A 16,312-nucleotide genomic window follows, 5' to 3' on the forward strand; every position below is an offset into this window, starting at 1 on the left:
ATGAGTTTTCAGGGAACACATGAAATGATGTTTAGACAAACAATATCCAATGTGTTCAAGTTGCATTGTATATTCTGCCAAATGCATAAAGATGAATGTAAGATGGAGAGTACAAAAGAAATGAGCTTATACTGTGACCTCATAAGCCATGAAGGCAAGAAAGATGTTTGATACTGCAATCAATGAAAGTGCTATTATGAAGAAATAATCTGACAGAATTATTTCCAATCCGGATCTACGGATTTTTCCTTTAAGCCCACTTAAGGTAGCTTTCAGATATAAAAGCACCAAGAGGCAAATGCAAAGGAAACAGGCTGTATGTTTCTTAGTTTGGCTTGTATGAGGCTCAGATTCAGGATATGGAGATGACCGTCGGATCCCAAAGTACTTTGCCTAATGGTTCGGTGAACAATGAAATCATGCCGAGGTTGGGCTACAGCATTCTGGCAGTAATCATTGGTTTCTTCTCCATCTGTGGTGTCATACTGAACGTGACCGTGATCGCAGTGACTATTAAACACAGACAGTTGCGTCAGCCGCTCAACTTTGCTCTGGTCAATCTAGCAGTGGCAGATCTCGGCTGCGCAATGTTTGGGGGGCTGCCAACCACAGTGACCAACGCCATGGGCTACTTCAGTCTGGGCAGGGTGGGATGTGTGCTGGAAGGTTTTGCAGTGGCCTTTTTTGGTGAGTATCTGGTAGCATAATCGCGGTTAAAAGCTTATCTTTTTAAGCAGGCCTATTATTAATGTTTTATTCTGCATGTCTTGACTAATGTGATTTGACTGTTTTCTATATTTATTTGTTCTAAGGTGTCCTTGAGTGCATGAAAGGTGCCTATAAATAAAATGTATTAATATTATTATGTGAAAGATGTTTTTCAATGCCTCTGGTCCTAAAGCCCCCCAACCTAAAAAATGCACTTTTAAATGTTTTTCTATCAGAAAATGAGTTGCCAGTGTGTGTGCAGAAACATCCTGTTATTATACAAATCTTCTACATTTGTGTGATCTCCTTTCAACCGCAACGGTCACATAAAACAGGCTGTTGGGGATCCTCTAGCAATGTGATGTCACATTGATTACGCCCCAACCATGACCATTCACAGACACCTTATGAGCCTATCCTATCCTAAATATGATCAATTTTGTAAATTGTGTGTTTAGCATTCAAGATCTAGAGAGTGGAGCTTTCTCTGAAGAATTATGAATCTCATTTCTTCTGACAGGTATTGCTGGTTTGTGCTCAGTCGCGATCATTGCGGTTGAACGTTGTATAGTGGTTTGCAGACCTGTAGGCTCAGTTACGTTTCAGACGAAGCATGCGGTGATGGGAGTGATGGTCTCCTGGCTTTGGTCTTTTCTATGGAACACTCCACCCCTCTTTGGATGGGGGCGATATGAGCTGGAGGGTGTCAAGACATCTTGTGCTCCAGATTGGTACAGCAGAAACCCAGGAAACGTCTCTTACATTGTGTGCTACTTTCTGCTCTGCTTCGCGCTGCCTTTCTCCATCATTGTCTTCTCTTACATGCGTCTCTTATGGACTCTACGACAGGTAGTAACTTTCACTCAGGAGACAAAGACAATATTAGGTGTATATACTGTACGTTAGGTGATACAGTCGGGCAATTATTCTGGATCTTTGTCCATATTTGCACTTAAGGCTTTTTTTGCAATTGATTGCTGCTAGGTGGCATGTCAGAAATTTATGTTTAGGCATCGAGAAGATACTTTTATCCAAAGAAGCGTGTAATCCATTAAACTTAAAGGCAGAGTCCACGATGTTTGAAAAACGCATTGGAAAAGGAGACGGGCCGACTACCAAAACACACTTATAGCCAATGAAATCAAATCAAAAGCCGGGTTGCGTATGTGTTGGGCGGGTCTATCAACAGAAGGTCCAGATTCTATTGGGGTAGGGGCGTGTTTGTTTAGGTGATTTCAAATATCAACATTGGCTTTCAAACATCATGGACTCCGCCTTTAAAGACTGAGAACAGGGCATTAAAAACCCTTTTAGTTAGTGTAAATGTGAAGTCATTGAATATAAATTGTATAAATAATATAATCTATTCAGTAAGTAACATTTCTCTTGTTTCACACACACAGGTGAGCAAAATGAAAATGTCTGAGGTTGGAAATACAGCACGAGCAGAGACACAGGTGGCCTGTATGGTGCTCATCATGGTAATGGCCTTTCTACTGACATGGCTGCCTTATGCTGCTTTTGCCATTTCTGTCATCTTACATCCGAAGCTTTACATTGACCCGATCATCGCCACAGTTCCCATGTATCTGACCAAGAGCAGTACAGTTTTTAATCCAATCATCTATATATTCATGAACAGACAGGTGAGTCTCTAGATACACAGGAGGGACAGTGTCCTACTTCAACCCCTGATGCTTTTATTAAGGCTTTGTGTGGTTTACTCATATTAAATAATGAATCTGTGATCATTTGAATTAATATTTTCTTTCTGCAAAGTTTCACCAAAAATAAAATGTATACTACATATACACTCACCTAAAGCATTATTAGGAACACCATACTATGTTTGACCCCCTTTCCCCTTAAGTCTACATGGCATTGATTCAACAAGGTGCTTATGCATTCTTTAGAAATGTTGGCCCATATTGATAGGATAGCATCTTGCAGTTGATGGAGATTTGTGGGATGCCCATCCAGGGCACAAAGCTCCCGTTCCACCACATCCCAAAGATGCTCTATTGGGTTGAGATCTGGTGACTGTGGGGGCCATTTTAGTGCAGTGAACTCATGGTCATTTTCAAGAAACCAATTTGAAATGATTTGAGCTTTGTGACATGGTGCGTTATCCTGCTGGAAGTAGCCATCAGAGGATGAGTACATGGTGGTCATAAAGGGATGGACATGGTCAGAAACAATGCTCAGGTAGGCCGTGGCATTTAAACGATGCCCAATTGGCACTAAGGGGCCTAAAATGTGCCAAGAAAATATCCCCACACCATAACACCATTGCATTAATGAGAAATTGAACAGGTGTTCCTAATAATCCTTTTGGTGAGTGTAGGTTTGAGATGTGTAGCCCACTATACAAACAGTTCAATAGCATCTAAGGCCATGTTTACATTAGAGCATTTGCGTTTTAAAACGGCATTTTAAAATGAAAACGATCCTCGTTTATACTGGCATTTTTAAAAGAATCTTCATCCACACTATACACCACCATAAACGCATGAAACATGACCAAATCATGTAACTGGGCATGCGCATATAAGTGTAAAATAACTTATTACTCTAATAATAGCTTACCTTTGCACGTTTACGCAGCCTAGGGGTGTGCGATATTGACAAAAAGTCATACATGGGTCCTTTGCTGGCAACTATAACAGACACTATTTTTGAACCTATAAAAATGTGTTTGGGACAGTCTTATACTGTTCTATTTCCCCCCCTACAACATATTCATATGATTAATAGGTTAATTTTGATTTTATAACTAAACAGAAAGGTCTTTATGATTTAAAAAGAAAGCATTCAAGTGAACAGTACTAAACAGTAGCGAACTTGAAGCAAAAATAAATTTCAGCAAATGCAAACTTTAATCAAACATAGTAAGAGGTGAAGTATTGCTTTAGCCTACCAGAAATGCTTATTGCATTAATTTTTAAAAGTGCACGTCCTCCGCTAGCAACACACAAATAGCTAAAAGCGCAAACGCCTAAACAAGCATTATATTAATGACGTTGAGTTTATTGTTTTTATTAATTTATATTCACAAAACTTATCAACAAAACATCGATTAAAATTAAGAGACCAATTATCTGAAACGAAATTCATTTGTAAAGTAGCAAACAAAACTTACATTAAACTGGAAAATAATGTCTGACCCATTACAATTCTCCCTTCATATTAACCTTTGCAACGCCTATATGGCGTATAAAATTACAGTCTAACAAAACATAAACACATTAAACCCAACAATACTCAAACATTAATATAAAACAGGCATTATCTATAAGGATACATGTTAAAACAATCCGATATAGCGTTTATAATAGCTGGTTGGTAGATGTTTACTATTTTTGGCAAAACCTCCGTTGCAAACCAACATTTACATCAATAAAATAATTTTTACTTTGAAAATGATGCGCTGTCACGTTAATATCAGCTGTTCGTTTACATAAGACTCCGTCTACGTTCATTTACACTCAGAGCAACGTCTGAGTTCTCAAACGAATCCGTTTATGAGGGTCGAAAACGGTGATGTAGTGTAGATAAAAGGCGTAAACGTAGCAAAAGTAACGCGTTTTAAAGCATAAACGCATTAATGTAAACATAGCCTAAGAGTGCAAACTGTAGAAAGCATACAGTATACTTAATAACTGTTGGTTATGTTTCTCCCTCTCTCTCCAAAGGGTTTGAGAACCCCTGCAGTAAGATTCATGTGTTAATAAGAATTAGCGTTTATGTCAAAGGTCCTTTGAATTATTTTAAAATATTGCACACCCAGGGCATTACCACCATGGGTGTGCATTATTTTCTAATGATTCAATGGCCCGTCGTCAATTATTCCTTCCATAACGCACACATACACAGCTGGTCAATTCACATGGGGTTAGTATCACCTGAGGTAATTTCCCCAAACCTTTCTACAGAAGGTAAGTGGCGCTAATGAAGTTAACAAATAAATGACTCTGTGTGTGTTGTTTGTTAGTTTAGGGAGCATGCTGTGTCGTTTCTGTTGTGTGGAAGAAGAGTTCGGTCTGCTGAAAGTATGCTCTCAGAGGAGGAGACCACTGTGACCACCGTCAGCAAGAGTAACAGCAGGGTTTCACCTTCATAATTCACAACAAGTGTCACAGTCTCTTCACAGCATCTAAACTTTCACAAACTTTACTGTTTATTATGTTTCAGACTTTACTGTTCCTCTTGGGGGTGATTTCCTGGACAGAGTTTAAGTTAATTCAGGACTAGACCTTAGTTATATTAGGACATTTAGGTAGTTTTTACAAATAAACAATACTGGTGTGCATCTTGAGACAAAACAATGACACTGATATATGTTAAAATATATCAATGCAGGGTGTTTTTAAATTAAGACATGCATTTTAGTCTGGGGCTAGGATAAGACCTGTCCAGGAAACTGCTCTTTGATGTCTAATCACTAATGCTGTTTGCTGTCTGTTTGATTTCATGGATTTAATCTGAAGCATTTTCAAATGATTTGGAGTGGCTGAAAGATTGTGCCAATTAAATCTCTGTAATCATATTATAGTTCATTTCTTAAGCTTTTACCATATGTGAGGCTTGTGAGAGTGTATGTACATTAAGCTGATTAAAGAAAGACTTGACTTATCTTAAGCCCGGTACACACCACAAGATAATCAAGACAATCCTAGGTAAAGTCCCGCTCGTCTATGTGGTTGAACCGATTATCTTATCAGGTTTTCCTGTGGTGCACGGTGTGTTAAAGGACAAGTTCGGTATTTTACACTTAAAGCCCTGTTTTCAGATTGTTTATGATGACATAGAACGGTTTTGACTGAAATTTGAACATATGATGCTGGCCTGAGATTTTTTGGGGTTTTGTTGTATCACCCCCCACCTCTACAATGGCTGCATTGGTGCACTGGAACAATCCTTCCTAAAATGCATTCAACTTTCGTTTACAAAGACGTGAAACTCACCGAGTGGTCAGGGGTGTTCACTGATATCCTCACACAAAAATTGCTGCAAAAGATGCTTTCCAACATGATTTATCGTAGTTTTTGTCCAACTCCATTGACTTGTATTAGACGTGCTGTGAGGTACGGTATTACTCCACCACCAGGAACATTGTTTGTATTCTTGCAATTGGCAAAGGTAGATTATCGCCACCAACTGGGCTGGAGTGTCTATTATTCAAGCTCTCAACGGAAGAATGTACGGGTGTGAGGCGTTTTTGAAAAATAGGTTTGTGGACAACGAATGGTAAAACACCTGTTGGAAAGCTTTTGCATATTTTGATATTTTGCAGCGATTTTTGTGTGAGCATATCAGTGAACACCCCTGACCACTCGGTGAGTTTCACGTCTTTGTAAACAAAACTTTAATGCACTTCAGGAAGGATTGCTCCAGTGCACCCATGCAGCCACCGTAGAGGTGGTGGTGGGGGGGGGGTGATACCACAAAAAACAAAAATTCTCAGGCCAGCATCACACGTCCAAGTATGAGTCAAAACCATTCTATTTCATCATAAGCAATCTGAAAACAGGGCTTTAAGTGTAAAATACCAAACTTGTCCTTTAAGAGCCTCTGAATCTGCTCGGAAGCATGTCGGGGGCCGCTTCGATCGCAAATAAGGACAAATGCACACACACTGTAGATTGTCACCTGAAACGAAATGATACCCAATAAGAAAGCAGGCTGATGGAAGATAAAACCATAATAACTACAGGCATGGCGCATCAGGCACAATCCAAAGTGAGATAAACATCGGAGATGTAAAAAAGCATGTCTTAATTCTTAATGCCGTTGTTTGTTTACTGTGAAGTCACGTTTGGCCACGAGAGACATTGCAAGATCTCCACAAGATTTCCTGTGTTCTCAGCTGAGACTCGTGTTGTTTGTAAAGTTAATCTGATGGTGCGTGGTATGCTGTCATGATCACATAGCGGCACTCCACACTATAAGAACAAACGTGTTAAATCATCAATTTTTTTCATCATGTTTGTGGTTTTTCACATTGGGAAAATCTGATAAGATTAAAAAAATCTTTTGGTGTGGCACTAGCTTTACATGACAGATGATTTATTTTCTTTCTCTCTAAACTATGGCACTACAATAAAAATGTGTTTTTTCACCAACCGGTGGTTGAATATTTTAGTATTTCTCGATGAGCAGGTTTTCAGAGGGCATCGGATGATGTTTCGAATGGGAGCATTTGCAAGTTTACAACAAAGACTCAGAAAAGACTAACTTAAAATGATAATTACTAATTATAATACTTGATAATTATTATAACTGATCAAAATTATTAACACTTTTGTTTTTGTCTCCATTTTCGAAAAATCAGTCAGTAGCTGGTGTGACCATCATTTACCTCACGCAGTTGATCAGGATGTGGATTGTGGCCTGTTGAATGTTTGTCCACTCCTCTTCAACCCTTACAAAAATGAACCATGTTTTTTAAACATGTTTTTGTCGCGTCAGTTCTGTTATAAATGTTGCGAGGTGCACGTCAGGCTACGCAGAGGCTATGGATAACCTACGGTGTAGAGCTTATGCACAATGTTGTGGTTGTTGAGCAGGTGTGAGGGCTAAAGTGTAACTTGTGTCCAATCACTTCTTTCAACTACTCCCAGAAGCTCTGTCAGGAAAAGGAAGATTAGAAAGAATTACAAGACCACTGTGCAAAAGCCTGTACTTTAAAGTAAACAATTCAACCTTTGTCAGATTATACAGTTTGTACTTTGTATAATATGAAAATTTCTAATGTAATCACCTGACAAAAACAGCTACATCCTATGGGGGACGACTAAAAATTGCTACGTGGTCATGTGTCAATAAATCAACATTATAAAGCAGCATAGTTTGTCCTTGAAATTATTAAGATTTTAGTATCAACCATTCAGGAATTAGTGCCAATTTATTTATTAAATGGTTTTAATAATATTAAATTTGAATGTATTGTTTCTTGACAAATGTGATTTATTATTGCTGCATTTGTATATCCCTGCTGAAAAAACAGCATACCACCAAGACCAGCATATGTTGTGTTTTGGTGCTGGTTTGCTAATGAACACCAGCTAAACCGCCATCAGCACCAGCATAAGCACCAGCTAAACCAGCACCAAACCAGCATTAGCACCAGTTAAACCAGTACCAAACCAGCACTAGCACACCAGCATCCCATGCTGGTCATACCAGCAAGACCAGCATACAAGTATGTTGTGTTTTGGTGCTGGTAGGCTGGTGACCAGAGGCGCACCTTGTCAACAGGCAAGGCAGGCAACTGCTTGGAGCCCTGAGTCGCTAGAGGGCCCCCGAGACGCGTTTGCCGGTGGGACAACAACCACAAATAATTTCGTCCATAGGGATTGAATGATGTATTATGTGATTTTGCGTGCTCCTGTCCTGTTGTACAAACAATACATCTGTACATGTATGCTATCTGAAAAGTCTGTCACAAAAATTGAATTATCTCTGCCTTATGCTCAAAATGTGGTGTTTTTGCAGAAACCTACCCATATTCAAAAGCTGATTACAAAAGAACTACTGAAGGTAGGATGAAACAGGGTTTTTTTGTTTGAAAGCAGAGGGTCTGTTCTTTCATTTGATATATTGTATGTTTATAAATTTAAAGAAGAACATTTTCTGGAAGGCATTAAACTTTTGTGAAAATCATGAAAAACGCTGGCGCTGGCTGGCAACTTTTTTTAAAAACGCTGGCGGTGAAAGAGTTAACAGAGTTTTCTGCCCCTAGTGGACACAGCCCTCACCAGTTTGAATGAAAGATTTTCCAAAAATTGAGGTTTTTTATGCCATCTCTAAAGAAAATATGTCAAAGACTATTCAGAGTGGCAAACTTGAAGCTGCAAGAAACTGGAAAAGACACTGAATGACATTGATTCTGAGGATTTGGTTCTGGAAATCAGGGCTGCTGTCCATGCTTTCCTGACCATGTATCTGCCTCTCCAAGAGAGATGCTTGATTATATATACAAGGAACAGATTCTGGATCTTTATGAGAATCTTAGCATTGCCCTCCGTCTGCTATTGGGTCACTGTTGCCTCTGGAGAGAGAAGTTTCTCCGCTTTAAAACTAATTAAGGTCAGGTCAACTATATCTCAAGAGAGACTTTCAGGACTGGCTTTAATTTCAATAGAGTATAGTGTGCGAAGGTCTTTGGATCTAGAGGACATAGTGTCAGCATTTGCACAAGCCAAGGCCCACAAGCAACATTTCTAAAAGCAATGCATAAAAGGGGCTTATGAGGAATTGCCTACTGTGAGTATTTCACTACACTTATATACCATACATTATATTTTGTACAAAGTTTATATTGGGTTTTTAAAGTAATTTACTGTTATTCTTTCCACAATAACAAGGTTGTTCATGTTTAGAACGTTTGGAATAAAATTGGACATTGTCTTTTTATTTCATTCATTTTTCGTTGGTGTCAGATTATTCCTAGCCTAATATAATGGTGATGAACACTGGTTGGAAGGGCCCCCCTAGGAATTTTTGCTTAGGGCCCCCACAGACTAATAGAATCGCCTCTGCTGGTGACCACCAGCTAAACCAGCATCAAACAAGCATAGACCATAATATTTCCCATGCTGTTTTTTTCAGCAGGGATACTGTCACAATCCTCCGTCATCTGCCCACACTTACTGGACTACATCTTCTACCATCCTTTGCACCCTGTATTCCACCATATTTGATTATTGTCTTCACATGTTCATTATTACCTGGACTATAAATATATTCATTCACTACCTTCGTCTTGGTCTGTTCTCGTTTGTGTTTGCCATGTCTGTATTCCATGTTCCTGTGTTTGGCCTGTGACGGATCATTAAAACTACTTAATTTATACTCTTAGGGGTGGTTTTCCGGACAGGGCTTATCCTAGTCCCAGACTAAAATGCATGTTTAACTTGGTTTAATATAAAAACACCTTGTCGTGACTAATTTGAACATATATATGTGACATTGTTTTGTCTCAAAATGCACACCTGTAATGTTTTTTATAAGGTACGTTTGTAAAAAGTACTTAATTGCCTTAATATAAATAAGGCTTAGTCCTAGATTAGCCTAAACCCTGTCCGGGAAACCCCCCCATAGTCTCAACTGTGTGTGGCATCATGTTACATAAACAAGGGCAAGACTTTAACTTTAAATACCATAAAATAGGCAAATAATTTACCTCTAAAAAATGTTTGTCATCAGTTCCTCCTTTACACCTTATATCATTTGGTCTGCTTGCCTCCTTTGGGGTACAGCTTGGATTTTTGGTCTTAAGCTTTTTAAAATGACAGTTTGAGTTTTTCAAAAGAATGCATTTTGTTTATTTCAGATATTTTAATAGACTACTTGTGTATCAAAATTAGGGTTGCCAACTTTTGTCACTCTGAAATACAGTAAATGTGCGGTCTATTGTTTTAAGCCATTTGTCAAAATGATAGCTAATCTCCTAATTAAATAATTATTCTCTTGTGCCTTGGCAACATAAGGTAGGTTTATTAAAAGTTTGTTAATTTACATCAGGTACTTGCACAGTCCTTTAATTAACCCATTACCGTTTATATCTGTCTAAGACTAAACACTTGTGACTCCTGCATCAATGGTTAGAATATGTTACCCATTCATGTTAATCTACACATGACCATCTAAAACTAACATATATTCTGTAAGATTAAGTTTTGCAATAAAACTAACATAATAACTAACATATAAAATGGCAACCCATTAACCCTTGAGGTTCATAAGAAGTTAACAATATAATTAAAATAGAAATGAAGGTCAGTAGGACATTTTTAGTGTATTTGGAAAGAAACCCTATTCAAAAACTTAACTTGTATAAACAAAGAAACTGATACACAACAGAGCTGCTCATGTGGTTCATGTTACCATATAACTTTATGTCCAAAAAGTGTGAATATCTTTTTCCACTTCATAGTTTTCTACTGATGAGAGGGATGCAGACCTGTAAGAGAGTCTGTTAGCATGAATTGTCCACAGAAATACCACATAAGCTTACATACATAAATATCACTTATAGCACTTCATTCAGATAAACTATCATGTACATAAACTAAATTCAGAACATCTCAGATAAACATCTGCAGTGATTAGTTATATAAAAAGTTGTTTTCAGATGGCCATCGATCATCTAGGTTCTGTTAATAATGCGTTTCTGTAAGCGCGTATGAACTTTAAAAACACATTGCAAATGGCGACCATGTGTGCCAGTACTCGCGTCTCCGTGTAAACAACGCGGCGCTCATAAAAAAATGGTGTCGCGTGTAAAGCGCAATGTATGGAATTGCGTTGCATGTAAACAAAATATGGAATCATATTACATCACACACTTAAAAGATCCTGCAGTGCAGCCTTACTCAAAGTTGCCATGAGGATACGAAAGTGAATAACTGTGTCTAACACTGTACAGCATGTAACAGTCATCCGCCATTACGTGAGATCACGCGTCCTCGTTTGTAAACAATGCAAAAGTTTTTCCATCCGAAGCATGCAGTCTGCTGAGGTCGCTTATGTAGGCTGAACTGCACAAGCCATAAGCATATTACATGATAGCAAATATAAATAAGGATAAATAAGTTACTTACTTCAGAAATATATACTCCTCCAGTGCGTCTTCAATTATTCTTCATAGTTAACGTTAACGTTAAAGATAAAAGTTTCTCTTCCTCAATGTCCAGACTAAAGATCTTCCTCATGTGTGTGTATAAAGTTTAGCATCCAAACATGCGGTAAAGTCTTTAAATCTGATCAAACTTTACGCCTTGTTTGTTATTGTTTGAACCGTCTGTGGGCGTGACCGCATTAACTCATTCACCGCCATTGACGAGTTATCTCGTCATTTATGAGTTCATATTTAACTAATAAAAATGCCTTTCTGGACGAATTTCAAAGTGAAAGTGTAATACCGCTTTTATCCACCAAAACGAATTTATCAAAAACGGATGTTAAAAAGATATTAAAATTTATTTTAAATGCCTTTATGTTTGATAGTCATTCTGAGTCTGATCTCTAACATAAATTCCTTTAAAAAAAACGCAATTTTTTAAGCTTTTTGCTCAAAATGTTGTATTTTTGAAGAGAAATATCCATATTTCAGTGGTTAAATTAAGTGGAAAAAGTAAATATATAATGAAACGTTTTTTCCCCATTTTGTTTGTTTGTTTGTTTATTGTTTGTTTGAAAGCAGAGGGTGTGTTCTTTAATTTGATATGATTTGTATGTTTATATATTTATAGAAAATAATTTTTCCTGCAAGGAATTTTGTGAAAATTTTGTTAAAATCACAAAAATGCAGGTGGGCAACTTTTCTCAAAAAGGCTGGCGGTGAATGAGTTAAAGGTAATGAAGTCAGCCAGGAAAACAGTACTCTTTGTTCTTCAATGCAGATTATATAAACAGGCAATATTTGTTTTCGATTATATTTAGCTTGTTTAAAAGTAGACATTTTAGGCTTTCTTTTGATACGTGTATCATGTTTGTGTGACGAGTATTCAGAGTTTCAACTGATTTTTGTAACGTGTTTTGAGAGACAGCTGGCGGAGACAGAAATGTCTGAATGCGCACCCTGTTTATTTTCTTTATTTGACAAAAACACAAATATCTGTTGTTATTGTGAATTTACACAAATTAACTCATTCACCGCCATTGACGAGTTATCTCGTCATTTATGAGTTCATATTTAACTAATAAATATGCCTTTTTGGACGAATTTCAAAGTGAAAGTGTAATTATCCACTAGATGGCACCAGAACGAATTTATCAAAAACAGAAATTAAAAAGATTTAATGATTGATTTTAACTGCCTTTATGTTTGATAGTCATTCTGAGTCTGATCTCTAACATAAATTCCTTTACAAAAATGCAATTTTTTAAGCTTTTTGCTCAAAATGTTCTATTTTTGAAGAGAAATATCCATATTTCAGTGGTTAAATTAAGTAGAAAAAGTAAATATATAATGAAACGTTTTTTCCCATTTTGTTTGTTTGTTTATTGTTTGTTTGAAAGCAGAGGGTGTGTTCTTTAATTTGATATAATTTGTATGTTTATATATTTATAAAAAATAATTTTTCCTGCAAGGAATTTTGTGAAAATTTTGTTAAAATCACAAAAATTCAGGTGGGCAACTTTTCTCAAAAAGGCTGGTGGTGAATGAGTTAAAGAGGACCCTTCACATTTTTAAATGATGTCCAACTCGTAAGTGTATGATTATTAATGATGGAGTATTTTAAGGTGATTCTGCTATGATAAGGAGAAAACACGTCAAAACGCGGCGCCGCATTTTTGGACCCCTGGGGGTTAAAAAGAAAAGAAGAAGGCACATGCGCAGAGCGTCCCAGTTTCAATTATCAATACGATCAAGTGTTTTACCTATTGAGCAGATTACCAAAGGTATAAACCCCCCCTCCCAAATGATTAGATTTTTAATTGATTGTCTCTTTATTCCGAGGTGTTTACATTGAGCATTTTCTTTCAGATTGAACATTTAGGGACAGATTTACTAACAGCATATGCATTTTAATGAGTTTCCCTTTCAAACCCAAAATTTTGGGGAGGAGATTATTTCAATGATTCAAGCAACAGAATTTACTGCTTACTCGTTTGATATGACTGGTATTTGCCAGTTGTCTTCAGAAGGTAAGAAAAAGCTTGTTCAGCTTGAATATAACCACCTTCCCTCAGGGACTGTGCAACAGTCCAGTGACATTTTTGAGAATGGTCCTTGAAATTTTTGGAGATCAAAATTTCCTGAGCCTTCTTTGTTATCTGAAAGATGTACTTGTATTTTCTCTGGAGTTGGGTGTTGAAAAGATTGGAGCTTGTTTTGATTGAAATTAGCTCCATGAAAATGTAATTTCATGCAGAGATCCTTAAAGTTTTGTGGTGGTACACCCTCAGATCCTGATAAAGTCAATGTAATTACCGAAACGACTGAAGGTGCGTTCCCTTCGACCGTAAGTGGACTGAGAAGTGGACTTCACAGGGTATTCCGCCATCTTAAGTGAAATTCCAATTCGAAGGGAGCGAACATGTTCAAGGGCACTGTGCAAGGCATAAGGAATCAGGGAACATCGATACATCACTTCACAGGAAGTGGACAGCGATGATCACCCAACTTTCTCTACATGCATCACGTCATCACCAGTCAAGAACGGTCAGTCATAACTATGGAGGAGTTTACGAATGTGTGTAAGTATTCATACATTTCGCCATTGTTATACAAATTACTGTATTTTAACGGTATAACGGTTTAACGTGTGCCTGCATGTGTGTGTTTGTGTGCTTAGGGTCTAAACAACAAACTGTGGAGTTCATCCAGTTAAGGAGCCGACATGGGCGCGTATCTTTACAGGGAAGAGAAATGCAGCAAAATGTGAATGGGAGTAGGTTATATAATAAGTGTTATTGATAATTATATAATATAAAACTACTTATTTGTGTCTTTCTTCATTTCTACGATGACTTGTTTACATATAAATGTAGTTTACCCATTTCCCTACAGAACAGTAATTCAAGAGATAAGACTAGAGGGCAAGGTGTCTGTCCAGAGGGCATCTAGGAAGTGGGAGAACATGAAAAAAGTACAAGGTAAGACATTATAATATCAGCTTGTGCATCCAACTATGTGGAGTACAATATATAAGTCATTTTAATCTGTGTTTTTATACACTAATTAAAAATAACTATACACACATGCATTCATTCTAGGAATTGAAGTACCCACCAACTGGGTCAGTTGGAACGGCAACCTTGTGGCCATGGTACAATGCCATGGATGATGCGATTGGTCTGAAGGCATCCGTAACACCACCATTAATAATGTCATCACTACTTAAAATGAGGACCTGTCCATCAGTTCACACACTGTCTTCACCGACCCACCTCCTATGGCCTCGGTCATTGGCCCTTCTCCTATAGCCTCAGTCACTGGCCCTTCTCCTATGGTCTCAGTCACTAGCCATTCTCCTATAGCCTCATTCACTGGCCCTTCTCCCATGACTTTGGTCGCTGGCCCTTCTCCTATGGCCTCGGTCACTGGCCCTTTTCCTATGACTTCGGTCACTGGGCCTTCTCCTATGGCCTCGGTCACTGGCCCTTCTCATATTACTTCGGTCATTGGCCTTTCTATTATGACTTCGGTCGCTGGCCCTTCCATCAGATCTAGCATTTCTCCTACCAGGCGAAAAAAATGTGTGGCAACTGAAATTTTAGATTTCCTCCAGGAGGAATCTGCCAAGGAGGAGGAACGAGAGAAATTATTTACTGACTTTAACAAGAGATTTTTAACTCTCTTTGAATCTTCTTTGAAAACATAAGTTCCTGTCTCTAAGGCATTCTTCTCTTCCTATATCCGTTTTTACATTTTGTTTATGTTGCAAGTAATTTTTTTTTTAAGGTTTTTACACAAACATACACAAAAATGTTTATTTATTCATTTATTTATGGAGAACTGTATGTAGCTGTTAATTTAATCTTGTTATGAAAATCGATTCACATGTACAAAAGATAACTTCATGTTATGCAGTAACATTCAGGTGGAGTATGTACAACAATTAACATTAAATAAAAATTTCATTTGTTCACAGATTCATTCATCCAATTTTCTATATTAAAATATAACAAGATTCAATATTATCTAAAAGTTGTTTATGATGAGAACTAAATATCAGAATTTATCAGAATTAGAAATTAACCAACTATATTCATAAAATTCTTTTAGTTGATTCAAATACATAAATTATGGTAAATCTAATTCTCATCCCTTAGTCATAGTCATAGTGTTGCAAGGTAATGTGTGTTTGCACAGGAGCTGAAACCAAGGCTGGAAGATTATCTCTTGTGGGCTGATCCTCTTCTTTCTGCCACATGATGTGATGGTTTGGTAGGCTCCATCAGCTCATCCACAATATCTCCAACTCAGAGACAGATGCTATGCAGCATTGTACAGGCAACTACCACTTTTGGGACAACCAACTGATCCAGAGGAAGAGCCTGAAGAAAGATGGCTCTCCACCGACACTTCATTCTGCCGAAAGATGTCTCAATAATGCACCTTGCCTTGGAATGGTATCTATTAAACTGGGCCTGTACTGGTCCCTGGAGTGGTTCCATGTAAGGTGTTATAATTCTGATGGGATTGCCAATGCAGAGATATCCACCATCACCTAACATAGTGTCTACGGTGTGGATATGCCGCAAGCTGGTTATCTGGGCTGTATCGCAGGACTCAGGCATCATGTGTTGATCCAGGGTATCCACAGAACACATTAATAAACCTGCCAGTGTGGTTACAGATTGCTTGCAATACAACAGAATGAGAAAGTTTTCTGTTGAAGTAACAGTTGGCATCTCTCACCGGGGCTTTTTATGCGTATATGGAAACCATCTATAGCACCTAAAGCCCACAGGAAAGCATTGTGATTTGCAAACCTGGCAAAACCTTCACTTACTGCCTTCCTTGCATCTTCTCAGGCGGTAGACAATATGCACAGCCATATTAAAAATGCAATGACAGTTCTATTCACCACTGTCTTTTTTGCGCATTTTAGTTAAGGTAAACAGGAACAACCCATATGAAATCATACAG

The 16,312-nt window shown here is 37.8% G+C and overlaps 1 protein-coding gene across 1 annotated transcript; it reads left to right on the forward strand.

Annotated features, from left to right (window-relative positions):
• Positions 1 to 249: 249 nt before the first annotated feature.
• Positions 250 to 5,478, forward strand: parapinopsina (parapinopsin a). The gene is made up of 4 exons (XM_055168524.2): positions 250 to 687; positions 1,229 to 1,557; positions 2,112 to 2,354; positions 4,700 to 5,478. Exons 1-4 carry the CDS (start codon positions 360 to 362, stop codon positions 4,826 to 4,828), a joined length of 1,029 nt encoding a protein of 342 aa, XP_055024499.2. The 5' UTR covers positions 250 to 359; the 3' UTR covers positions 4,829 to 5,478.
• Positions 5,479 to 16,312: the final 10,834 nt, after the last annotated feature.

The sequence above is a fragment of the Misgurnus anguillicaudatus genome, chromosome 5 (assembly GCF_027580225.2).
Source record: "Misgurnus anguillicaudatus chromosome 5, ASM2758022v2, whole genome shotgun sequence".
NCBI lineage: Eukaryota > Metazoa > Chordata > Actinopteri > Cypriniformes > Cobitidae > Misgurnus > Misgurnus anguillicaudatus.